Here is a 27,820-nt window from a genome sequence, read left to right on the forward strand (position 1 = left end):
ATTTAATATGATGGGTTTTATTATAGTAACGCGATCATGTCACACAGAGTCCACTTTATTTCAAATAGAACGATTTAATGTCAAATCACTAACCAACTACGTGGTCTTTGCACAAAAAAGATTGACAATATTTTCTACATTAGGTGATAGATTAGAGGGCAACATTTTTCGAAATAAATCCAGATTTTAATTTGTACCGAATAAATAGTGTAATGCGCATTCCAAAATATATCAGCAGTTTGACTAATGGGGCATACAGACATTTAAATAATTACATAATAATATTTGTATAACATCTAATACAGCCCAATATATGTCTGCTAAGAACAGAGTGCATGATAAAAAGCAATGGAAGAAACTATTTTGTGGCATACAAAAAAACAAAATGCGCCATCACATGTATTCATATTATAAACATTGGAAAGGTTATTTCTAATTGTAAATAATATAATTATCAAACCTATCTTAAGCTAGAAGTAAATGCCCGATATTCAGTAGCATAATGGAGATGTACAAACTTATATAATCAACTTTATCAAGTGCCTTATTGGTTAGGCTAGTGTAAACATGTGAACACAAATTCACTTCCATCTTCACTGATCCCACACCATGGTCCAAATGTGTCATAAACATGGAATCAAAAAGGGAGTCAAATTATAAGAGCAAGGGAATAAATAAAAATAAAAAGCCAGAGAAAAATAAGGCCACATATCTTTGGCTTTTCCGTAAGTGTCAGGGTCTGTGCCACCTGAGTTCTCAATCGATGCTTTACATTTAATTTTTATTTTTTTTAAATCATCATTGAAACGATTGTCGATTGAGTTACTCAAGTCATAAACAAGCCTCGAAAAATAAACAACCAACACACACTAAACCATGAGTGCATGCTGATGCATGAGTGTCTCAGAGGTGGGCGGGGGGGGTCTCCATGCGGCGCCCCTTCCCGGCGATGGGGCGGTCCCGCTCCTCCCATAGCGTCACGCCGTCACATGCACAGATCTGCTTGGCGTTCTGGAAAAGTCCCGCAGAGCGAGCGATGATCCCACACGCAAGCCTGAGATCAGAATAACGTTAGCGAGAAGTTTAGAGGATGGAACATACACATGCACGCGTACGTGTGTGTGTGTGTGTACGTGTGTGTGTGTGTGTCTTTGTTTTACAAGAACCTGACTACCGCCCCTCCCAATTACACCACACGGCCAACCAAGCTACGCTGGTTTGCGTCACAAAGTTGTACTGGTGTGTGTGTGTGTGTGTGTGTGTGTGTGTGTGTGTGTGTGTGTGTGTGTGTGTGTGTGTGTGTGTGTGTGTGTGTGTGTGTGTGTGTGTGTGTGTGTGTGTTAGGGCTGTAACATACACCAACTCACGATTCGGTTTGTATCACAAATTTTAACCCATGATTTGATTCATCCCAAAATTTTCTTTAATTTAAAAAGCATTTTATTTAAACAACAATTATATAAAAATTAACTTAATGTAACATTTAATAACAAATCATTTGGAACACTGAACAGATTTGAACAGAAAGATTACTATTAGAGTAGGCCTATATCAAAATGAATAAATAAATAACCAAAGATTGCAGTTGGAGGATGCTTGCAGGTAGGCAAAAACCCTCAACTAGTTTGTGGTTTAGGCTTACGTATTTGAAAATATTAATGTCAAATAAATAATAGTCATTTGAATAGTTTGGTAGCACTAAAGTGCACACAAGGTGACCTGCATAGGTTTAGTTCTCAGTCAAATATGCTATTATTGCTTCTTATTAGGCTATGTAGCTTAAATAATGACATAATCAGGCCGTATAGAATGCAACATGTTTAATAGCCTAACTTTTAAAATAGATGGGAGAAAACATGAGGCATAGTGTTACGAGTAGCGTATGTGTGTGCGCGAGAATGGCAGTGTGTGTGTGTGTCTGACGTCAGCGAGTGAGTTGACGGGCGAGGAGAGCGAGCGTGTGTGCGTGTCAGTCTAGTGAAGAAACTAACAAGTCCGGTTGTGTATAAGAATAAAGTACCCAGCCTTTCAATAATCGGTGGCAGCTTCATTCCGACCTCTAAGCAGACCAACTGCCGGTCAAGCACACAAAACACTAGAGACAGGGATCACACAGGCTATTTTTTCGCGCTTGGCCCACTCTAGACAAATGTCGTTCACAGCGAGGGCATCTCGTCGCAGACTATTATTTAAACAGATTATTAGCTAACTTCAATCTGACCAGAGAGATACAATTTTGTCTGACATTTAATTTTTCTATCACCGGACAATGGAAGCCCTGGCACTAACAGCTCATATCACATGGCTGGATCTTGACTGTAAGTATAATGAGAGTTAGAAAGGGCGTGTCGCTCTTCTGCCTTCTCACACCGCGAGACAGGTTCGTGGTTTTGAGTGTCGCGATTTCGGTACGCATATCGCTATAGCCCTAGTGTGTGTGCATGTGCGCGTCTGTGTGTGCGTGTGTGTACTGCTTCTCCCCCACCCAAAACCCACCTTTCGCCAGAGTTTCCTGTTTCTCTGGAAAGGGCGTGTCCTCCACAGCCCAGGTCGTCTTCCCCTGCGTCCACCACCAACGATCGACCAATCACGTCCCACACCTGCAGCCAAGTGAGTATGGAGGCGGAGGTTCAAAAGAAACACGACAAACACAGGTTCAGGTCAAGGTCGGCCTGGCAAACAGGTCTTCCCCGGACATGTTACAAGATGGCTGAGTGATGGATGCGTTTCATGTACGTGGCATATGCGCCTGGCTAATAATGGGATTATTATACATTCAAAATATATATATATTTTTAAAACAAGAACATGGTTGAAAATAAGCCCACGTATGCAGAATGACCCAGTGAACACAAAACCCTTTCATAGTCCAAACCTTAGACTATGGAAAATGCATAGTTTATATTCCCCTTCAATCGAGTGTTGTTTAAATAAATCCCAAAGGCAAAGTTTCATGTTAGATCTAATAGATACATTTCCCCTGTTGGAAACACTCTGGTAGGCGCTTTCATCAAGGAGAAAGAGCCTAGGTAGACAGTCTTAAGAATAACTCTGACAAATATATGTCTGATGCCTTTATGTGTGTGTGTGTGTGTGTGTGTGTTTGTGCACTAGTACATGTGTGTGTGTGACCTTTATTTGACGATCGTCAAGTCTAAACGACGCTCTCCCGTCGGGCCCGACGACCACGTTTCCCAGGTCTCCTACATGCTGTACAATACAAGGGGACCAAGTTAAAAAAAGCACACGTGTACAGCATGAAGTTACATTCACATCTCTCCAGTCACTGCTTCAGTCGCCTGTTATTCTCTTACTTATTGACTCCCAATCGGTCAGCTGAACTGAGTCATCGACATTCTTTTGTTACTTATCTTTGTCCAATCTTTTTAAGAAGGTAAGAGGCAGCTGAAGTGGAAGGATTACCGCCCCCGACGTTGGGTGCAGGTCATATTTCACCTGCTCTGAGTCAGTGTTTACCCTTTCCGAGTCCTCTGGTCCTCCATGGGGTTTTCCATAAGGATTATAGTGATCTCCACAGCTGGAAATATAATAACACAACCGGATGAACCCATGTTCATAGTCAATGGCAGCAATCACCAGCTACACATGATTGCATTTCTATAAGTATTCGATGAAAAAAGACAACTAAAGCCGACCTTCATGTCAAACAGAAGATTCTGACAGAGATATACAGCAGAAAAACTCTACAGCAAATTATTTGCTAGCCAAGCAATGATAACCAGTGCAAATTACATTTGTTTAGGGGCTAGGGTAACAATATTTTACTCCCGAACGAGAAATTCAGGACTTTGCATACTATGTAGCATTCCGCTAAACCAGTGCAGCAATCAGTGTTAATGACAGACTGTTGAAACCCTTTTCACACTCACACGCTATTACACAGTCAACTGCTTGCATGAGAAGCGCTCAACAGCAAACCAAAATAAAATATAGTATAATACGTTTATGGGGGAGAGTGCTTTTTTTCAGTGTGCACACATTGCACACTACACCCCCTCCCCCTTTGGCTCCAACTGTGTTTTCATCCTTCTGCCAAAGTGAAAAGTTTAACTTTTAAAATGCTGCATCATCGCCGGAAAAAAAGACGACGTCAACAACAAATTAGCTTTCTTTCCATCTATCAAAACATGCGGAGGCAATTATTTCGGCCTTCACACACACACGCACACACACACACACACACACACACACACACACACACACACACACACACACACACACACACACACACACACACACACACACAAAGTGTGTGCGTGAGGAAAATGGGATGTCACCAAAATGGCTGACGACGGCTTGTCTTGACCGTTCATCACGCGCGCGCTACCATCAGCCGACACGTCCGGAGAGAAAAGGTTCTCTCAACGTGGCTGTTCTCGCCGTCAAACAAGATCAACGGTTTCACATTTTGTGAGTAACAAGATAAATGGCAGGAGAAGAGTGAACGTATCCTATAAATGCTTTGCACTTGGTTCTATGAACATCCTTACTGTACCGACAGCGATAAATAGTTTCACCTTTTTCTGACAAATGTACTGATTGTAAATCGCTTTGGAGAAAAGGGTCTGCTAAATGCCCTGAATGTAAATGTAATGCATTCAGGGCACACTTCTTCAGGTTGAACCCTACCTGAGGCAGTCCGAGGTGAGGTCCCCCAGCGTGTGGACGTGCAGGCCGTGGGGCCCGGGCGCCAGGCCGTCCAGGGTCCCGTCGATCAGGCAGCGCTCCTCTGACAGCTGGAGGAAGCGGACCACCCCCTGCACGGACCCCGCCCCGGACAGCATGGCCACAGCCGACCCCAGGTCTTGGCACGTGGGAGAGACGATGAGAAGATGAGAAGATCCACATGCCCTCAACGAATCAGAACCACACCCTGTCACTTACCAACGTACACACACACACACACACACACACACACACACACACATACACACACACACACACACACACACACACACACACACACAGGGACCGTTGCTCACCTGGTTCAGAACCTCCGATGCCCTTTAGCACGGCGCGGCGCCCGGTGCTCTCGATCAGAGCATGGACCTCCGCAGTGGTCAGGGTGGACTCCACCAGCACCTGCTCCGTCCTTACGTCTATGCTGACCGACTGCACCCCTGCGGGCACGCGCACAGACAGACAAACAAAAACAGTAGATTAGATACGACAATTATTGGGGACATAACCACTGGCTGTATAGTATGGAAACAGGGGCTAGATATAGTCGATACTGGGGTAGCTGTCTAAACTTTCTTACCTGGTTTTCCCTCAAGTGCGTCACGAACCTGATTGGCACAGCTCTCGCATGTCATCTGGACAGCAAACTCCAGCTGTCAAAGTACCACAACAACACACCAAGAGGAAGAGGAATAAACCTATAATGCACTGTGCATGATACAACAATACATTATCATCAACGTTTTGGGAAAGTAGAGCAACATAGGAGCAATCGCTGACGGTATTGCGTAAGGGTTTCAATATGAACACATGTTCTAGAGATGTGCGTATTGCGAAGATGAGCATATAGCTATTGCCTATACTTTTTTGACAATTTCCGTAACGTACGTAACGACACAGCGTGCAAGGACGTTTTATAAAACGTAAAGGATCCTTTTCTACCTTTGCTGATCTGAGCGAATCCATTTTGGGGACATCCGCCACAGCATGAGCAATGAATACAGAATTTAATAGATAACAGCCCACTTTTCTAGAAACGGAAACAAACTTGACTATGGGGGACGCCATGTTTGTGAGGTCATTCAGTTTCATATTCGACGTTACTGACGTCTAGTGTTGGTTTTCTGTCACTGCAACGGGCGTCCTTACTGTAAAAAAAGACAGAGGACCAGTGACTTACTAACGAGTGAACGTAATTTCTACCATACAAATGCCATTTTATTTTTCCATGCTGTATCCTTTCATTTATCTTAGAAGAAGAACAGCTGGTTGGAAGGGTAGATACATCTAATTGGATTGAATGTGTCAAGGAATAGTGGCATGCCATGAAACCATTGGGGCCGTTAGAAGCTTATGGCCTGCCCTAAACAAACCACTATGAGGATTGCATCCATTAATAATGATTGCTCTCCGTGTCTTTGGCTCAATGTAAATATGTGCTTACCCCTTCCTTCCATTTCATTATCTCTATAGATTATTGTTAGACTTATGACCTGCATATTACAGCTCTGAATGCATAATGGAAATCTGGACAAGCTGATTAATAATAATCATATTTATTTTCCAGGTCAGAGTGTCTATCTGCTTGTGCTTGCGTGCGTGTATTTCCCTATTGTTTTTTATTTCCTGTTTTTATATTATTGTAATATATATATACATCCAATCCAATCATATAATCATGTATTGATTATATGATACACACACACACACACACACACACACACACACACACACACACACGCACACACACACACACACACACACGCGCACGCACGCACGCACGCACGTACGCACACACACACACAAACAAAGATAAAACCTGTGTCTGTGTTTTATGTATGCTGGTGTGTAGTAAAATAATATGTGTGGTTGATGGCTGGTTCAATCATTCCCCCCTGCATGGCCGAAGTCCGACCGATAAGACTCTGGGGCTTTGTGAGACAGCACACCTATGGTGCTCCAGTAATAAGGGCCCCCAGGCTCATCCAGTCACCGCAACAGACCCTTCCATCACAAGGAGAGCTCTGACATGCCAGCGAGGAACCCCATGCTGCCATTGGGGTTCATGCCGGCCTCCTCTGCCTGCAACATTTCTCCACTCCCTGCAGTGAACCGGCTTCAATAAATCTACCGGTGGATGGGGGCTACCCTGGCCCACCTTTTACTTTGAAGAGATGAAGACGAAATAACACAAACACCAACTGACCAACAGACAGACAGACAGACGGACAGACGGACAGTCGAACAGACGGACAAACGGATAGACGGACGGACAGATGGAAGGATGGATAGATAGATGTAGGATGGAAACAGGTAAAACAAGTGACAAGTGGTAAAGTGGTAAGTACTACACACACACGTACAGACACGCAAACACACACGAATGCACGCATAAACACACACACACACACACACACACACACGTACACACACACAAACACATTTAATTCTTTATTTGAATCCACCAATCACATTACAAGAGCCAGGATTAAACAATTTCAGAGATAAGATAGGCCTTTGTTCAAGGGTACAAAAAACATCTCCTGCGCCACACTGCCAGACTGCCTATCCCTGCTGATATGGAGCAGAACTTTTCTTATTGTTTAGATTTTCTGCTGGAGAGCCCAGCCAGCCTTAACCCACTGAAAATACGGTTGTGGACATGCCCCAAGCTGCCAAAAATAAGACACACACACACATACACAAACACACAAACAGAGACAAACAAAAAGAACACAAACACGAACACAGACAGATCGTGTCTAGATTGCATACCTGTGTGCAGCGAACCTCCTAGCTCCACATCATTAACAGTTAAGAACAATTGAAAGACACACCTCTTATGTCACAAAACGCGCAATCATCTGAAAGTAAGCCCTGATCGATTCGGTGGTACACCTCTTATTCAAGAAGGCCCGATTTGGGCCTAACATTGCTGACCCCTGAAACACAATGAGTTATAATGGCATGGTGTTTAACAAGCTGGGGATAAACACTCCATAATACGCTCCATTGCAGAGGATCAATGAGGGGAAAGACAGCGAAGCTCAATCAGATGACAAAATCCATTGTTCCAGCCAACGGCCCCTTGAATACGGGAGAAAATGCAACATGGTGGCAGGGAGGCGGGGCGTGGCCGGGAGGGTGGGTGGGTTCGAGGCGGGGGTAGAGTTCCTGAGTGCATACCGTAAAAGCACTCCCCCAATTTAAACGTTTTACATGACTATTATGCAACCAGCTATATTTTCTGATTGATTTGTTGTTGAGCTCATGAAATCCCTTCATCCATCTCAAGCAATCTGTTGACTGTGCGTGTGTAATGTCGTGGGACTGTGAAAAGAGTTTCAGCAGTCCATTTTCTACACTGATTGCTGCACTGGTTTTAGCGGACTACTACATACATAGTATGCAAATTCCTTAATGTCTCTGTGGGGAGTAAAAGAACTGAACCCTAGCCTAGCTTCTAAAAGCAGGATTTCCCTGATTACCCGTGTAGCAGTTTGAGACCATTGCAGTGTGTCTGCTGGATATCTCTGTCCGAATCTTCTTTTTGACCTGGAGGTTAGCTTTAGTTGTTTTTGTTGTTCGAACGATCTATCATCACGAGGGGATCGATCAGCATCCTCGGTTTTTGCCCTGACCCTGCCTGTCCGCTACTGAGGGGTGGGCGCCTGTGTGTGTGTGTGTGTGTGTGTGTTTGTGCGTGCGTGCATGGATGTCTGGCAGCTGTTGAGAGAGGGGGCTGTCCTCCCAGGTTAGAAGAAAGAGGAAAGGGGTCTTTTCAGGTTGTTATAGTATGTCACTTATTGATCAAATACATCAATTGTCTTTCGGCAAATAAATGTGTCTTCACAACAACCTGTTAACCCTGTTATTTTCAGAGTAGAAGCGAATACCCTAAGCACAGCTGAAATGGATGGAGAGTCTCATTTGACAACAGTTATAGCTCTGTTTAACCCTATGCATTCTAGCACATTGCAAAATGTGGTCAAAATGTGGACAAACAGGTCAAACATACGATCACAAAGACAGACCGTGTCTAGTTTGCATAACTGGGTGCAGCTAACCTCTTAGCTCAACATCATTTAACAGTTAAGAAAAATCAGGCACACATTTTTTGTCATAAAACGTGTGATAACCCCTAAAACAAAATGAGTTACAATGGCATAGTGTTTAATAAGCTGGGGATAAATGCCCTATATACACTCCATTGAAGAGGATCAATACGAGGAAAGACAGCGAAGCAGAATCAAATGACCTCGAAATCCATTGTTCCAGCCAACGGCCTGTTGAATATGGGAGACAATGCAACATGTTGGTGGGGGGACGACGGGGCCGGGGGGGGGGGGGCAATGGGGAAATGGGGCGGGGCACACTGTAAAAAAGCACTCTCCCCAGTAATCGTTTTACTGACTGTTATGCAACCAGCTGTAATTTCTGTTCGATTTGCTGTTGAGCTCATACTATCCATTCATCCATCTCATACAATCCAGGGACTGTGTCTGTGTAATAATGTGTGAGTGTGAACAGAGTTTCAGCCGTCAGTTTTCTACACTGATTGCTGAAGCCAGGGCCACCACTCCCACCACGCGCATCAGAGGCTGCTCGTAGGGCCCCAGGCACTGAGGGCGCACCACAATGATCATCATCATGGTGAATTATTTACATTTAAGATGAAGCCTATATATATATATATATATATATATATATATATATATATATATATATATATATATTGCCAATATCTAAACCAGGGCTCTTCAAACATCTCCAGCATCAGATTTTTGTAAAGGTCACTAGGTCCGAAACGTCTCATATCTGTCAAGCAACATACATTGAACCTCAAGATGAAAATGTCAGCTAATTTTCGAACTTCAACGACTGCGGTTAATGCATTGGGTTTTGCTCTCTCTGTGAACATAGGCTGAGGGCTGCCTGGTGTTCAGCGGGCCCTCCATGTTCCGCCATGGTTACTCGAGGGTGAAGTTTAGGTGGGCGCCTTGATTGTGAGTGGGAGGAAGAGGAGGAAGAGGAGAAAGAGGAGGTGGGATTGCAACTCAGCCTGTTGTTCATCTTTAACTCTCCGTATCAGTGTGTGTGTGTGTGTGTGTGTGTGTGTGTGTGTGTGTGTGTGTGTGTGTGTGTGTGTGTGTGTGTGTGTGTGTGTGTGTGTGTGTGTGTGTGTGTGTGATTATGATGTTTTGAGTGATTAGAGTGCTTGTGATTAAAAGTGTACTTGTGGGCTTCTTAGCTGTATAGCAGATAAGTAACTGTGTGTGTGGGTGTGTGTGTGTGTGTGTGTGTGTGTGTGTGTGTGTGTGTGTGTGTGTGTGTGTGTGTTGTTTAGTGTGTGTGTTTGCATTTGTGTGTATGTGTGTTTGTAGTTTGGTGTGTGAACCAATCCTGGGGTTAGATCTTGGTTTATCTTCTCTCTCTCCAATTTGAATTTTGTGGCCAGGGCTTTGCAGAGAAAGCAAATGCGTTCCGCACTGCCAAGGTACATGCGAACACGGTTGAACGCATGCACAAAAACACACACAGACAAACACATACACACTCACACACCCACACTGATACAAACTCATGCACACACACACACACACACACACAAACTCATACGAGCACACACATACATACACACAAACTGCCTTTCAGTGCTGGAAAATAGGAACTTCGTCATCGCCGGCTGTCTCTCCTCTGTGCCACAGTCGTCCTATATCTTCAGCGTGTGCTGGGAAACCACTTGAAGGATTTGATGCAAAGCCAAAGAAGGAAGAGAGAGAATAAAACTATACAAGTTAGACACACTAAATAGATATATCTGTAGATACAAAGCACCTCATGGAGTCCTTTTTGGAGGCAGAAATAGTCTTTTGTTTTATTTGAGAGATAGGAGTTGAGGTGAGGATAAACGAGACAACGAAATGTGGGGGGATAGAGAGAGAAATCGAGAGAGAGAGTGAGAGAGAGAGAGAGAGAGAGAGAGAGAGAGAGAGAGAGAGAGAGAGAGAGAGAGAGAGAGAGAGAGAGAGAGAGAGAGAGAGAGAGAATATAATAGTTTTTGGCAGCTAATTGCTGACATTTAATCGAAAAACACGAAACCCAAAATAACCTTGGATCGGCCCCATTTCCATAAAGGGTTGATGAATTTTAAAAGTTGGGAATTTACAATTCAACCCTTCTTGAAACATATTTCTACCAATCAGATAATGGCAACAATAAAGTATTTTGTGATGTATTTGTAACCTTAGTTTATGTAATGATTTTGTTTTACTGCAAAACAATTACTCCCAAACCTAAACCAAACCGCATCAAATAAAAAAAAAAATCCTTTCCCCCCAACAAAGTCATTGTTAAAGTTGTCTCCTATTTTATCCTACCGGTCGTTTTAAACACACAATCGCAAACTGAGACATTTTCTCTCCCTCTCTGTCCCTCAAATGCACACGTGTGGCGGGCACACACTCATGCGGCCCGAATAGCGGCAGAATCAAAAAATCTCAAGTCAAAAAAGTAAAACATGCAGATCTCAGAAGAAAGCCGCTCCTATTAGAAGCGTCCACTACTTATAGCAGTGGAAGAAGGAGCCACAGTGCATTGCTGCATAGGGCCCAGGGACCAAATAGAAAAGAGGAAGGGACAGTCAACGAGAGAGTTTGCAGAAAGTTAGCTGAGCGGCTATATATCAAGGGAACAGTCAATGAGCTCTCATTGACATCCACCCGCTCTGCTAACTTTCATTCTGTTCAGGTTCTGGTTTTTTGAAACCTTTTCTTCTTTGTCTAACAATGGTTTCTGCTCTCCCCCCCTCTCCTCTCCCAATTTAGACATCTACCTGCAACTTTTCGACTGATTATTCTCACAAAAAACAATATATATATTGTGGATTTCCTACCATTCCAGTATTTCCGAGCAACACGCGATGACGTTCCTGCACTCGCAGTCGCTGCTCTTGTGTAAATACAAACCTATTTGATTGCACGGTAGAGAGCATTTATTACATAAATAGTACCGACACAGTTAACTGCAGATTCTCTGCTGTCTCCCACTCCCTGTGTTTTCACGTATGTGTAACGGGCAATGGTGCAAAGCATTCCCTCATGTCTCACCTGGTCAAGAAGCACACCTGCATTCCATAACCCTGGATCTTTGCCCTCTCATCGCCAGATCATTGTGTAAACTACAGTGGTAGACTAATACTCGGGTTCAGAGAAATCAATTTTTTTATAGCAGTGTGTGTCACCCCTGTAATTTTGTTAAAGTAAAGAGTGAAGGTTTGTTTCTGGTTGCCTTTATAGGCTACTGGTTACTTTTAGGAAGACTGGTTTTGTTTCTTTTGTCTATTTTGTAAATAGCGTGCTTATGTATCTTACTCTCCTGTCAAACAGTATACACTAGTTCACCTGCTCACTCTGGTCGCTCAACATAATGAAAAACACAAACACACCAACGCACCGGACAGTCATGTTGTTCAAGGCGGCTCTGCTGCCCCCTAGAGTTTTTTAGTAGTTCACGTCCCAAGGTGATGCGCAGCCTGTTGCCAGGTGATCGTTTATCTATAATATAAAGAGCATCCAAAAATGTGTCACAGGCTAGCACATGACTTTCAAAACGGCCGACCTAAACTAGACTAAACTAGTCGTCAGTGGGATAACCGGGAGTGCTCCCCGAATCAGGCAGCCATTGAAAGCGTTGCCAATACCATTTATGCCATTGATCTGAAAACATAACGTGTTGCTTTTCACAAGTATATAAAATACATACATTCTCCATACTATTTGGTGGCCAGAAAGTCACGTATCTTGATGGTCAAAAGCGAATAAACAGAACAGCTTTTGGAGTATAAGGCAGTTTTTCATGCATCGCCACCATACAATATGATTGCTATGCACATTGGTCTATTAACTGTTACATGATGCCCAATTGCTTTGCCTGTGAAAAATTACTATATCTATAACGAGGTTGTTTGAAACGTGTCAGTATGCCTTATATGATTGTCAACATATTCATTTCTGCAATGAGAAAAACAGTAAAATCATATGTCTTTGAGAGTCTCTGCTAAACAGTGGACCATTTGGGTTCTCAGAGCGCAGGAAACATATTTTTGTGACGTTGAATTTCCTTTTAGTATATTCTGTCGTGGCGATTTCTATATCAGAGTTTGCGTCTAAGACAGATGAGATATTTAGATGCAAAAGGCACACAATACTGTAGACAATTGGTGGTCATATATTTCTGAAATAAAAGTACAAACAAAGATGCATCACAACATGCATCAACAAACAATAAAACAGGCAAACATTACAATAATCTGATGGGAGTTTCTCGTTGCGTCTTACTTCATACTCAAAAGGTACGCCCTGAGAAGTCCGCTGAGTAGCTAAAGTCAGGAGCTTTTATACACTTAGATCGGATCCTTGAGGGCAGTTGGCCCCTAAACCAAAAGCCTTTGTTAACCAGATGTTAATCTATTGTTTAAAATTTCTTCAGAGGTTAAGAAGGTGGTTGAGGCTGTTCCTTGTCACTCTTTGCTTCTCTCCGCTCCCCAGGGGTTCAAGTAAAACAGGTTAAATTACATTTTAGAAGACCCTGCAGAATGGCAAGATTCCAAGAACGGAATGTGAAACCAGACTACCTCACACCAAACACTAAGATTTACATTTTAGACGAAACTGAACGTAACATGCAGATTTTCCATCAAAATTCTTATACATCACGACCAAGGGACACACAATTCACATGTTTTTTTTAGGTCACGTTCACAGTAAAATGAATTATCTGCTACAGTTATACTGTCTTACCATGTTCCCGTTGGAGCAAAGGGAGTTGAAGGTCAGGTCAGGTGCTTCAGGTTGTTGTCTGAATACGAATAGCGGGCTGCAAATAATGATGAGCCTCGATTTCAGCTTCCATCACCAACCCATTGTTAGGTCCAAACAGCCCAACCTTTAACCCTTAACCCAACATTTGAGTTATTAATATAAACCAGCACTTTATAGTAGTTTCTACAGTAGTATAATGGTTACTGGGAGTTTAATAGTTACTCTTAATGCCTGTTGAATGCGTTATGTTACTGTGCATTTCGACAGTAATATAAGGGTTACTTTGAAATTCTATAGTATAATGGTCATTGTGGCTACCTACAGTGGTATAATTTGTTATTGTGCACGTCTACATCAGTATAATGTTAACTGTGATTTTCTACATTACATTATTGCTGTGAATTTATGCATGATGTTGATTTATACAATACTGTATTTATTTACGTGATTTCTGAGCCAAGATACATCGATTTGAATAATAAAGGAATTGATACCCAGATCATTATTCAAACGATCTATTGTCACTCGGGGTGTGTGTGTGTGTGTGTGTGTGTGTGTGTGTGTGTGTGTGTGTGTGTGTGTGTGTGTGTGTGTGTGTGTGCGTGTGCGTGTGTGTGTGTTTTTGTGTGTGTGTGTGTGTGTGTGTGTGTGTGTGTGTGTGTGTGTGTGTGTGTGTGTGTGTGTGTGTGTGTGTATCTGTCTGTGTCTGTCTGTGTCTGGGTCTATGCGTGACCCCCCCCCCCCCCCCCGCGTGTGCGTACGTGTGTGTCTGTCTGTGCGTGGCCCCTGCGTGCGTGTTTGTGTATGTGTGCGCGTGTGCGCGCGCGCGTGTGCGTGCATAAGCTTTCTGGCAAATGAGCCCCCCCTGTGTCCCTCGTCCCCCGTACCGCATCACGTGTACACCTTCGTTAATGCGCATTGGCTCTCGAAGTAGAGAGCCGGGGGGGAGGTTTTACGTGCAGGAGGAGCGGCGGGGTAACGGGATGACAGACAGTCGGAGTGGAGCCGAACAGTGCGCCTCTCTCTGACCTGCCTCCTCCGCTGATTCACCGACTGCGACATCGGGAGTAGCAACCGCAGCGGGAACCCCCTTTTTCTTTATGAAGAACGTTAAAAAATAAAATAAAAATATAGACATCGATTCCAACTCGTAAACCGGCAAGGACCAATCCTCTACTTACTACACTCACTAGATACACATCAGATGGAGAGGCGAAACTAGTCCAGTCCAAAAAAGATCGGCAGCCAGCAGAGTGCGGGACACGCTGGCCGGAGAATCACCGCAACATCCCCGCTTCAGCCGTGAGATGACCGAGGTGGGTGTCCGTCATCATCACTACGCCTTTGTGTCCCTTTTTTTTACCGTCTCCCCCCGTAGCCTTCAGTCTATTAGCCTACTCCTTTTCAAATGAGATCACACCGAAATTGCCCGATTAACCGTCACGAACGACTGTCCGTCGGATGCATAAAACCGTTGGTGTTTGACGGTTATCTTTTTGTGTCTGATTTATTTGGACCACCCTATCTAGTCCGGGGTCTAAAGCGTGAATGCTGCCCATCTGCGGTGTGTATGAATGATGGGTGAAGTACACCGTCAACGGTTACGGACCTCCTCTCTCTCTTGGTTGTGACAAGACGTGCATACCGACGTGATAAAGCGAGAACAGGCACGCTTCTCCGGTTTAAGGACTATAGCAGCGGAAGCCCCAGTGCCGGTCGTGCTTTTTGGAGATCCCCGATAAGAGTTTTTTTGGGGGCCCCTGTAATATTAACTGATGCCCCTATATTTCGCTTTCAGTTATGTAGTGTTGCTCATGTCGGTGACAGATCCCATAGTGCTGAAATCATCATGAGGAATTTGTTTTTGACTCCATGAGGCAGTGAAGGCTGAAGGTGGGGTGATTCAATAGGCGATCACATTGAACCGTTCAACCTCCCTGCCACGGCAATTTCTGTCATTTGTGCTTTGTGCATAAAGATGAGTCAGATGGGACATTGTCCCAACCCAGACACCCCTTATCATCAGAAAAAGCGATGCAATTTTGGCATATGAAAAAGATAATTATTAGGTAGGCCGACTTTGGGGTAATTTGACAATAATAATTTATAATCAATAATTAGTACAGTCGAATAAATGTGCACAAGTTAATTAAGACCGGAAAATTCATTACTGAAGCTGTTACGGTATTCATTTGAATTTGGGATTTCAGAATTTTGCAAAATGTTGACCAAATGACCAAAATGTTCAGGCAACTGATGTAAAGGTCATAAGGTCCGAAACTATTTTCCCCAACAAAATACTCTCTTATAACTTTCAAGCAACACACATTCAACCTCATCAAGTCAACATAGTCAATAACATTTATTGAAATTCATTTCCAATGTTCTTCTTTAATGATAAGCTTTTTCGAATTTTCGAACTCCAACATGGGGTTGTGGTTGTGGGGGTGGCTGGGTTTGGCTCTGTATGAGAATGTATGCTGAGCGCTGCCTGGTGTTCAGCGAGTCCCTCCATGTTATGTCCCGCTTCCCGAGGGCTGCCTAGCACGCCTCCCGTTCAGAGCCACCCGCTCGCCGCTGCTCTCTGCACCTGCGGCGTCGCTGATGACCAATCCTCTGGTGTAACGCTAAAAGGCTGAACTCACCAGCGTCAGCGCGCCACCCTCTTTCCAGCCACGATAAGGAAACCAAACCACATTTGGCTTTGTTTAAATCGCTTTGAATAGACCGTGGCACAGACTTTAAGTCCTGATCCAAACAAATGAGACGATAGAAAGGCGATGTGTGCTGTAAGCCGTGGATGTTGTTCTCCATGGAGCTCACCTGCGTTACTGAGTTCGCTGCGGGTTACGTTCACAGCATGAGTCGCCATGGTAACTGAACTAAGAGTGGTCAAATCTTGGTATTTTGAACTGGAGATTTAGTAATTTCCAGAGTTCCTGACTTGACAGGTTGTGTGTAACACAAACAACTCAATGGCGTTCAGAGCAGCGCAGTCTCATCCCTGACTCATCACAGCATCGCAAGTGTCCCTGTGACATGAATGTCCTTTACCAAGAGGAACCAAAAGGAACCACTCTCATCTTATCCCAACATAGGATCGGAGAAGGAGACTCACTTTGTCCTATTCTTATCTCAGAGTTCATTTCATAAACGCAGGGAAAACTGGTGCATCTTATGAAGTAAATCATGGGTCTGTGTTCATGCCAGCGCACATTATTATGGTCATGAGATGCATCTATAAACCTCGATACTGGCCCCTAATAGACATGCTGGTGAAGAGTAGAAAACCATCGGAAACCACCTTGTAAGCTGAAAGCTTACGCAACGGCGCTTTGGTGTGTGTATGTATTCTATTTCTAGACAGTTTGATGTTAGGGAGTGGTGTTCTCCCTGCACTTTTCTCCCTGTGTGTGTGTGTGTGTGTGTGTGTGTGTGTGTGTGTGTGTGTGTGTGTGTGTGTGTGTGTGTGTGTGTGTGTGTGTGTGTGTGTGTGTGTGTGTGTGTGTGTGTGTGTGCAGAAGAGCTTGACACACTCGAGGAGGCGGTATGGCGGAGGGGGTAGGAGGGGGGGGGGGGTTGGGGCGGAAGGAAGGATACGTGGGCGCAGAAATTGTGAGGTGGAGGAAGAATATGAAGAAGAGGAGAAGGAGGAGGTGGGCTTGCAACCCAACCTGTTGGTCATCTTCATCTCTCTGTATCAATGCGTGTGTGTGTGTGTGTGTGTGTGTGTGTGTGTGTGTGTGTGTGTGTGTGTGTGTGTGTGTGTGTGTGTGAGTGGGTGAGTGAGTGAGTGAGTGAGTGAGTGAGTGAGTGAGTGAGTGAGTGAGTGTGTGTGTGTGTGTGTGTGTGTGTGTGTGTGTGTGTGTGTGTGTGTGTGTGTGTGTGTGTGTGCATGTGTGTGTGTGTGTGTGTGTGAGTGTGTGCGTGAGTTTGTGTGTGATACTGAAGTTTCGAGTGATTAGAGTACTTGTGATTAAAAGTGTACTTGTGGGCTCCTAGCTGTATAGCAGAGAAGTAACTGTGTGTGTGTGTGTGTGTGTGTCTGTGGGTGTGTCTGTGTGTGTGTGTGTGTGTGTGTGGTGTTTGTGAGTGTGTTTAGTTTGGGATGTGTGTGTGCATGTGTGTGTGTGTATGTAGTTTGATGTGTTTTAACCAATCCTGGGGTTAGATCTTGGTTTATCTGCTCTCTCTCTCTCTCTCTCTCTCTCTCTCTCTCTCTCTCTCTCTCTCTCTCTCTCTCTCTCTCTCTCTCTCTCTCTCTCTCTCTCTCTCTCTCTCTCTCTCTCTCTCTCTCTCTCTCTCTCTCTCTCTCTCTCTCTCTCTCTCTCCAATTTGAATTTCATGGCCAGGGCTTTGCAGAGAAAGCAAATGTGTTCCGTACTGCAAAGGCACTACGACACGGGCACACACACACACCCGCACGCTTGCACGCAAACACACCCAAACGCACATCCACACCCACACCAACACACACACACACACCCACACAGATGCTGACAACTGGGGGACAGTGCGAGTGAGTGAGTGAGTGAGTGAGTGTGTGTGTGTGTGTGTGTGTGTTTATGTGTGTGTGTGAGTGTGTGTGTGAGTTTGTGCGTGTGTGTGATACTGAAGTTTCGAGTGATTAGAATACTTGTGATTAAAAGTGTACTTGTGGGCGTCTTAGCTGTATAGCAGATAAGTAACTGGTGTGTGTGTGTGTGTGTGTGTGTGTGTGTGTGTGTGTGTGTGTGTGTGTGTGTGTGTGTGTGTGTGTGTGTGTGTGTGTGTGTGTGTGTGTGAGTGTGTTTAGTTTGGGAAGTGTGTGTGTGTGTGTGTGTGTGTGTGTGTGTGTGTGTGTAGTTTGATGTGTTTGAACCAATCCTGGGTTAGATCTCTCTCTCTCTCTCTCTCTCTCTCTCTCTCTCTCTCTCTCTCTCTCTCTCTCTCTCTCTCTCTCTCTCTCTCTCTAATTTGTATTTCATGGCCAAGGCTTAGCAGAGAAAGCAAATGTGTTCCGTACTGCAAAGGCACTACGACACGGGCAGACACACACACCCGCACGCTTGAACACCAACACACACACACACAGATGCTGACAACTGGGGGACAGCGCGAGAGAAGACAAGACAGAAAGAGAGGCAAATAGAGAGAGAGAGAGAGAGAGAGAGAGAGAGAGAGAGAGAGAGAGAGAGAGAGAGAGAGAGAGAGAGAGAGAGAGAGAGAGAGAGAGAGAGATTGGTTTTATAAGGTGCATGGCGTCACTCCAGTGGTTGCCCTTGGTTCCAAGAACCTTGTCATCCACTTGCTGATTTTAGTCGGACAGACGGCACGGGCCCTGGATTAACCGGTTTTGACCGCGAGCAGAGATTATGGGAAGGGGAGTGGGGGGGAGTCTTGTATTTGGCTGCTTCTGTGTGTGTGCTGTTATGGCCGTGACACACACGATTGAGTGTTCGTTCCTTTTGCCCATACAGTTTAACACACACACACACACACACACACACACACACACACACACACACACACACACACACACACACACACACACACACACACACACACACACACACACACACACACACACACAGCTGTTCTGTCCATCCTACTACTTACATGGGACAACTGCACTGTGGTTCCCCACCCCCCCCACCATCTCCTGTTTCCCAGATTTGCCTTATGAAAGATCATACCGACTTTTCAGGCAGTTTAAACCCCATTCAAACCCAACGTCACTCATAGTACCTCACAAATGATCCCATGTCAATGTTAGTCATATAAGGACCATACAGTGAAAGATAATAATAGAGAAAGAGAAATTCTAGTTCAAAGTGTAAGTTGGAGAATAAATAATTAATTCATGTAATTAAAAAGCTGTGACAAACAAAGGAAATGTTTTATGGTATGGCAAGCCGATGGTAACATGGACATACTCCATGTCCTACTCCACCATAAACATATACATCCAAACTGCCGCGGGATTAATATTTAAGTGAACAAAAGTATGATTTAGGAGGCCTCACACATACACATGAACACGCAACTCGTTTGTTGGCATTCTGGAAGAGAGTTTATTTGTCGGGAAGCAAGCAAGGTATTTATGGACGGTTGAAGTTCAGATCAGTTCTGAGGTGAGCGTTGGTCAAGGCTGGGTGAGGACAGGGCTGTGTGAGGACAGGGCTGGGTGAGGACAGGGCTGGGTGAGGACAGGGCTGTGTGAGGACAGGGTTGGGAGAGGACAGTGGTGGTGGAGTACTGACCTGGGGGAGTACTGGGGGAGGACGCGGGGGGGGCCAGGGGTGGAGGTGAGGCGTCTCCTCAGGCCTGTTCTGCCTCAGGAGTCCAGGAAAAGTAGAACGGCTAATGAGGTGGCTGATGAGTCAGGTTTGTGGCGCCGCTTTAGGGACACTGGTCTCGACCACCCGACCTGAATATTCTCAGGACCTGCCTTCACCTTCCCTCCCTCGGTGACGTGATCCAGGAAACCGTATTGAGCAGCCGCGGAACACACATTTCGCATTTTACAAACAGCTTTGTTCTCCAGAAACGTGTTAATTTTGCAGGAATGCGTTCCTACCAAAGCTGAAGCCAAGGCTACGTCCTTGCATTGATGAGATTTTCCTGGTCTTGTTGGGACAACTCTTTAATTCTTGCTATGTTATGAAGGTGCAGTCTGTATGTGGCTATTGCATTTTAGGTCAGAAACTACTAAATGCTATTGCATTTTAAGGTCCGAAACTACAGTGAGATTTCTGAATGGTTTGTAGTCATCAATGACATATATTCAATAAAAGTGTTTACGCTTTCAAACGAAAGCATTTATTTCAGTTTTATCTTTATTTAGCTGGAGAATATTGCGGCACATCCATTCATTGATTTGCTCACTGCACTTATAAATAAATCTGACCCTTGTCAACTGTTGAAAATTCACTGCTGTGCCAGACACTGCTGCCCTTTCCATTTGTTCTAACCGGTCCAACAGCAATACTCGTTGACCCACTGTATCAAAGGCAGCACTCAGATCTAATAATGATAGAAATGTGATCGTTTTTGAACAAACGAATTGAGCACCATTACAAGAATACATATTGAGGTGAAGGCAAACTACTTTTTCAAAGATTGATTTATGGATTTAGGTTGGATTTAGGCTTGAGATTACTAATGACTGATGCATCAAGATTATTATTTTTCCCGAAGAGGCTTCATATCCGTGGTTTTCCCTCCTGTTAGAATTCCCCTGGTAGAGGAGAGCTGTTGACTATTTGTGGTGTATCTGACGCAACGCAGTGGAAAACGCTTTTGAACAAGCTTGTCGGCCGATCATGTTTGGTTCCCTATGGAAGCACTAAACTGTTCATGTCCAAGTTTCAGAGAGAGAGAGAAAGAGAGAGAGAGAGAGAGAGAGAGAGAGAGAGAGAGAGAGAGAGAGAGAGAGAGAGAGAGAGAGAGAGAGAGAGACGAGAGAACGAGAGAGACGAGAGAGGAGATAGAGAGAGAGAGAGAGAGAGAGAGAGAGAGAGAGAGGGAGAGAGAGAGAGAGAGAGAGAGGGAGAAAGAGAGAGAGAGAGAGAGAGGGAGAGTGAGAGAGGGAGAGAGAGAGAACGAGAGAGGAGCTAGAGAAAGGTACAGAAAAGGTAAGCGAGTGAAAGAGAGCGAGGGGGAGGAGAGAGAGAGAAAGGGGATGGGAGAAACGTCTCGGACTCAACAGCAGCGAAACCAACATCAAAGCAAAAGTGAGCTCAATGTATTTTGTAACTTACAAGCTTGTTCTAGTTGTACTTGAGTCCTTTTTACTCAGGCACTGTACTTGAATACCTTTGGTGTGTCATTTGGAGGGACCTTCTCATTTTGGTCAGTTGTACCTTCTCCTCTTATTTCTGTATGCAGCATCGACCACAGGTACATTTACAAAGCATGTAGGCTGTGTAGCAAATGCAAAAAAAGAAATTTCCCATTCCTTACCTGTCATTTCAATTCCATTTCTGCTTTATTATGTGAAAAACATCTTTGCTTTGTAGTGTCATGTGTATCCCAGCAGGGGTTCTCCTTTCTCTGAGGACCCCAGTGAACACAATGAATGCAGGGAGCAGGCCACACTGCGAGTTGGACGTGCATCGGACACCTGAGGAAGTGATTAATTACCGCCGGCCCCTGGGCTGTTAATGAGCTTGTCTTCAGACCACATGGAGCTGACTTACCCACCCTCCACAGAGAGCGAGTCTTACAGCGACGTGCGCGCACAAGCGCACACACGCACACACACACAAACACACGCACACACACACACACACACGCACGCACACGCATGCACGCAAACACACACACAGACACACATAAGCACACACACACACACACACACACACACACACACACACACACACACACACACACACACACACACACATAAGAACACACACACAAGCACACACACAAGCACGCACACACACAGACACACAGAGTGTGGGCTCTTGGGTGTGTGCTGCTTCAGTGATGGCACTCAGGTGACACATGAAAAATGGGATTAGAACTGTGCACAGTGCTATCGCTATCTGTTACAGGCAAATGTCTCTCTCTCTGTCTCTGTCTGTCTCTCTCTCTCTCTCTCTCTCTCTCTCTCTCTCTCTCTCTCTCTCTCTCTCTCTCTCTCTCTCTCCCCTCCCCGCGGATGGAGGAACCGTACCCCGGTAGCGTGTTGTCTCAGGGACACGGTGATACGCCTGGTGCACCGCCCCCCTGTTTGTCTTCCACTGCCGGGAGACACAGAGGTGGGCAGGAAGAACCACGTAGAAAGTTCCTTTACCCGCCTGCCTTCAAGCAAACCCCGCATGCAAAGACACAGAGCTGACGTTGGCTGTAGTGTATGAAGACGTCAGACCAAACGGTGATCTTACGCTGGGTGTTCACGTAGACGTGCAGTACGGTGTGGTGGGTCCATTATACTCCTGCGCCTCCTCTCCTCCTCTACCTGCGCTCTCCACTCTCACCCCCCTCCTCTCCTACTTTCCCTCCTCTCCCCTCTCTTCTTCTCTCTCCTCCTCTCTCCTCCTATCCCCTCTCCCCTCTTATCCCCTCCTCTCCTCCTCTCCTTCCTCTCCCCTTTCTCCCCTCTCCCTTCCTTTCCCCTCTCTCCTCCTCTCCCTCCTCCCCCTCCTCTCCCCTCCATCCTCTCTCCTCCTCTCCCTCCTCTCCCCTCCCTCCCTCCTCTCCCCTCCCTCCTCTCTCCCCCCTCCCCTCCCTCCCTCCTCTCTCCTCCCATCCCTCCTCTCCCCTCTCCCCTCCTCTCCCCTCTCTCCCCTCTTCTCTCCTCTCCCCTCCTCTCCCCTCTCTCCCATCTCCCCTCTCTCCCCTCTCCCCTCTCTCCCCTCCTCTCCCCTCTCCCCTCCCTCTCTCATCCCTCTCCCCTCTCCCTCCTCTCCCCTCCTCTCCCCTCTCTCCTCCTCTCCCCTCTCTCCCCTCTCCCCTCCTCTCCCCTCTCTCCTCTCTCCCCTCTCCCCTCCTCTCCCCTCTCCCCTCCTCTCCCCTCTTTCCTCCTCTCCCCTCTCCCCTCTCCCCTCCTCTCCCCTCTCTCCCCTCTCCCCTCCTCTCCCCTCTCCCCTCCTCTCCCCTCTCTCCCCTCTCCCCTCCTCTCCCCTCCTCTCCCCTCTCCCCTCCTCTCCCCTCTCTCCCCTCTCCCCTCCTCTCCCCTCCTCTCCCCTCTCCCCTCTCCCCTCCTCTCCGCTCTCTCCTCCTCTCCCCTCTCCCCTCTCCCCTCCTCTCCCCTCCTCTCCCCTCTCCCCTCTCTCCTCTCTCCCCCCCATCAAAGCTTTGCCTCAGGGCAGGTGACCATCTGCCGTGGACATTTTCACAAGGAGGAGAACTCTGCAGAGAACAGTGCAATTATTGTTTCCATGGTGTTTAATTATGCAGACCCTCGTCTCCCCCCATCCCCCCCCCCAATTGGAAACCCCAGGGGCTACCCCGAGCCCCGCCGCTCATCCCCCCCATCCCCCCCGCGCCCCATACAAAGCCCGGCTTCACACTCCCTAGGCGGAAGGGATTTGGAATTGAGCTCCCATCATGGCGGTTCTGTTACATTCCGATCCATCCGTGTGTGTGTGTATGTGTATGTGTGTGTGTGTGTGTGTGTGTGTGTGTGTGTGTGTGTGGGGGGGACGGACGGAGATAACATGCGTGATAGCGTGGATGAATGCGACATTCATGTTGTACAGCGGCGCACTACACTGGTGATTTACGCCGTGTTACCCCTGGTCTTGGGGTCCCGGGCCGGGGGGCCCGGGATGTTGACTCCTCCCTCCTCCCCTCAATGCAGGCATCCAAACAGGCGGTCAACGCAGAAGAACAGTCTTTCATTGTTTTCCATTGAACTGAAATGTGAACCGAAGCTTGAGGAGGGCAAAACTTACTTGGACACACAACACACAACACACAACAGACAACATACAACACAAAACAGACAACACACAACACACAACACATTGAGCAGGAAGAGGCAAAGAGTTCCAATGCTAATCCTTAAACGCATTTTTGCCACCCGACCATCCAATCAGCAGGTTCCACACTCGCATGCGAGCCAAGAAAACCCCGAACTAAACAAACAAATTAGCTATGGTCAACTCGAATGAATGCGACAACACAAACAAACAAATCCCCACCCACACCACACCTGACTCTATTCCAAACCTTATTTTGACTATTCCTGTATTGTTTTTCTTTTCTATTATATTCTCTATGATGTAATGTGTCTTTTAGTGACAACCAAAAAAGCGCTATATAAATCCTATACATTTTTATTATTATTAAATCAAAGAAACAGGAACCCAAGGAATGGATGCTAACACAGACACGTTTAACTTCCAACTATCTGACCGAGGCTCATAACATGAAAAAAATAAATAATGTAAATAATGAATAAATGCCTGAGCTTTCCCGGGCCAGGAGGCATCGTCGTAGGACAAGCGCAGGTGTCGCTTATCACACTGATTATGGTTCGGTCCCTTTAGTTTATCAGGGCACCTGATCCATGGTCTATGGTAGTTATCTTCACTACATTTAGGCTACGTTTACACGATGACGGTCTGAACAGAAGACGCAAAAGTGGCGTCGCGTCTTCACTTTTTATTCCGCGTTTAGACGAGCGTTTTCGGGAGGAAGTCTGCGTGCATACGGTAACGCAAAAGTGTGTGGAATTCGATTGGGTATGCATGCCAGGCGGCTAGGTGGTGCTGTGATACACTATCACACAACACCGCCATGTCTGAGCGCATGCGTAGAATCTTCCTTCTTCTCTTATCCGTGCCGCAAAAACCAAAAAGATCCTTCTCTGTTCAGTAATACTATCTGTACATATCCTGTACATTTCTTCGAAAGACTCCTGTATGCTTGTAAGAGATGCCAGAGCAGCTTGAAGGTCCGACGCATGGAAATAATCGGACATGTTTGTTTATTTCCTTGTACTGGCACATGTATGTGACGTAAACGCGTACGCGACGTGAGCAGATCTGAGCAGTGTTTTGCGTCTTGGCAGTGTAGACGGAAACGCTACGGCGGAGCGTATTCAACTTTTCCACTCTGGAGGGTGGTTTCAGATTTCAGTCCTCGTGTAAACGGGGCCTTAGGTTGCATCCGAATACTTAGTATATACTATTTCTGTGCCGTGTCAACTACTTGACTGTTAATGTAGTACGTTCTACAGCTATGCGTAGAAGCCTCCGAACGCTTCCGAACCCCACCGAAACGCCACCGGATGTTTGGAAATTACGTATTTGTCACCTGCAATAATTTACCGTTTTTTTTTTTTTTTTCACCGCGGCGTTCTTCTTCTTCGGTCACCAGACTCAGGCTGGATTATGGGATAGCGTAGTGACCTTCCGTTGTATACTGTGGCGGTAGTATGCATTCAGAAACTTTTTGCCTGCTACACAATGTGTACTGAGCATTCGGACGTGCTATATTTTGACTTACTACAAAATGCCTACTATATAGCAGTCAAATATGAGTATTCGGATGCAGCCTAACTTTAAGGACCTTTAGCAGATGTTATTATCCACAGCCAAAAAGACGATGTGTGTACATTAAGTGCCAGGACGTACAACATACAAGTAGGAGGGGTGGGATGGTTTGGCTATGCAGAATAGGTGAACTCTAAACAGGTGACTTCTGAGTCTTTGAGGCTTTTGAGTCACTAGTTAAGGTTTAGTTCATTTGAGACAAACTTCACAGCTCTGATCATATGTCTCAGAGCGTAATGGGGAATCCAATCTCTTTTCTCAGATCATTTTGCGCGCTTAACGCTGATTAACATTAAAAATAGAAAATGAACCGCAGGCAAAGATTCGTTCAGTTGCATTAAGGCTGGTTGTTTTTTCCCTTTGAGGTTCGGCGAGATCTTTCAAACACGTTTTATCAGTTCAGCTTGTGTTCTTTAAAAGGCGGTAGTGTGCTGAGGTAACAGCATTACTCTTAATGACTGAAACTGGATTAACAAACAGATTTTAAAAAGCTGTCTATATAATTGCCTTCTAAAACTCTAGGATGTGTTATGGAGGTCAGAACCAGATGTACAAAGACTTATACTTTAACAGACCTGGCTCAAGCCTAGCTGCGTACATTTAATCTGTATTTTCAGTGGGATAATCTCTATCATTTCCATGATAAACATCTAATAAATCCTAGATCTCCGATCACCAAGATTTGAATTTGTTTGCGATCAGATTTAAGATTATTTATCTAAATTCTGTTTTCGGACACAACATGTAGTGTAGTCTTTATGGCTGAAATGTAGTCCTGTAGTAAACATGTCTGTAATGTCCTAGCAGGCCTCAGGCCGTGAGGAAATGCAAAGTGCGTTGAAGCAGACATTCCAACAGATTGGTGGCCGGTCACATTAAATGTTGGTGGTTTTGAGGACTTTGAATCAAATTAATTAATCTTTCTGTCAACGTCCCACGCTGCTATTCTCCAGAATGCCTTCATTCATTTTTTTTCATTTCGGTTGTGCATTGACTGTGAATCCCTGAATAGATTAATACATCCTGTATGTTGTGTGAGTTAAATCCTCTTTAATAGTTATTCAGACAATCCCCTAAACGCATGCTGATAAGTCACAAGTCAAAGCAACGCATATTGATCGGTTTTGATTTCTCAATCATTGCGCCAAGCAGATGCCTGTGTGTGTGTATGTGTTTGTTGGTGTGTGTGTGTGTGTGTGTGCGTCGACCGGGGACCTCGCCTCCATCAATACGGTAATCAGGGTGATGCGCTCTCTTCAGAGCTAATCAACAAAGTAGACACGCAATTATGTCTCCATGACCCAATCATAATTGGGTAGAACTGAAAAAATAAAAAAATAAATAAAATGGCAGCAGCTGCTCAAGAGGGAGGGAAATTAATGCTTGAGAGTTCGTTTTTTCACGGGGGTTTCATATTATTTTGTTTTGTGTGCCTTCATAGCACCTCTGAATCTTTATCTCCATCTTCATCTTCCTCGTATTTTGATGGTATGAAGTGACAGTCGCAGAGAGGATTTAGGGATTGATGTATGTGTGTGTGTGCCATGGTATCCATGGTTACCATATTGTCTTTGTGTGCTTTTTAATGGTCCGCCTGACCACATGTATTATGAAGTTAGGGCAGACCGTATTGATCTGCAAAAAGAACCGTTTGGTGGAACTGTTTGCGCTATGAGGAAACTACAGCCTCATTAGAAGAGGGATTTCTGCTGAAGGGGAAAAATCAAGGACATGGCACACAGTACTGAATGATCTGAGCCTACTTAAGGGGGATCCCTTCAAAAATCCACTGGGCGTTCTCTAGTGGAGAATGCGTGTTGGCGTATTGGAAAGTTTTAATAGACTGTTTATAAGCGCTTCTCAGTCGTACACAACGTCCAACAATCTTTGGACACACACAAAATACTGCGAAATGCATGCATCGTCTGGTATCGAATGGTATTGCCAAAAATGGCATCTTGCTTTTTCCCAACTTTTACTTGAATGCTGTCGTTGTGTGTTGATGTTTTACCCCGTCCAACTTCAGGGCTTAATGAAACGCAGCTAAGTTACTCTGAAATGTAAGCAGGAGCTACCCCACGTAGTGCCTTATAGGTGATTAACATAATCCTAACTGAACTTCACTGGCCGCCGGTGTAGTGAGAGTGAAATAGGAGCGTTGAAAGGTCTTTGGCCAGGCCTAGTTGATAGCCTAGCTGCTGCATTATGCACTAGATGAAGATGTGCCAGGGAACCTTGACGAAGCCAGGTGAAGATGGAATTGCAGTAATCGAGACTGAAAAAAAATTAAGCCGCAGGTATCACCTT

At 45.3% G+C, this 27,820-nt stretch overlaps 2 protein-coding genes across 3 annotated transcripts in view; one reads left to right on the forward strand and one right to left on the reverse strand.

The window, feature by feature from the left end:
* Positions 1 to 39: 39 nt before the first annotated feature.
* ccs (copper chaperone for superoxide dismutase) lies at positions 40 to 5,784 on the reverse strand. Of its 2 annotated transcripts, none has more exons than XM_030338869.1 (8): positions 5,644 to 5,784; positions 5,282 to 5,354; positions 5,004 to 5,141; positions 4,651 to 4,825; positions 3,478 to 3,538; positions 3,133 to 3,210; positions 2,497 to 2,600; positions 40 to 1,054 (listed from the first exon to the last, which is right to left on the reverse strand). In XM_030338869.1, exons 1-8 carry the CDS (start codon positions 5,767 to 5,769, stop codon positions 904 to 906), a joined length of 906 nt encoding a protein of 301 aa, XP_030194729.1. In that variant the 5' UTR covers positions 5,770 to 5,784; the 3' UTR covers positions 40 to 903. The 2 variants fall into 2 exon arrangements, with proteins under 2 accessions (XP_030194729.1, XP_030194728.1); XM_030338868.1 differs by having other exon boundaries at positions 3,457 to 3,538.
* An 8,716-nt stretch (positions 5,785 to 14,500) lies between these two features.
* The window catches only part of gal3st3 (galactose-3-O-sulfotransferase 3), a 39,311-nt gene continuing 25,991 nt past the window's right edge, over positions 14,501 to 27,820 (forward strand). Inside the window, exon 1 of the mRNA XM_030338856.1 lies at positions 14,501 to 14,839. The gene's annotated coding sequence lies outside the window, so the exon portion shown is untranslated. The remainder of the gene's footprint in view (positions 14,840 to 27,820) is intronic.

The sequence above is a fragment of the Gadus morhua genome, chromosome 17, assembly GCF_902167405.1.
Source record: "Gadus morhua chromosome 17, gadMor3.0, whole genome shotgun sequence".
In the NCBI taxonomy this organism is placed as follows: Eukaryota; Metazoa; Chordata; class Actinopteri; order Gadiformes; family Gadidae; genus Gadus; species Gadus morhua.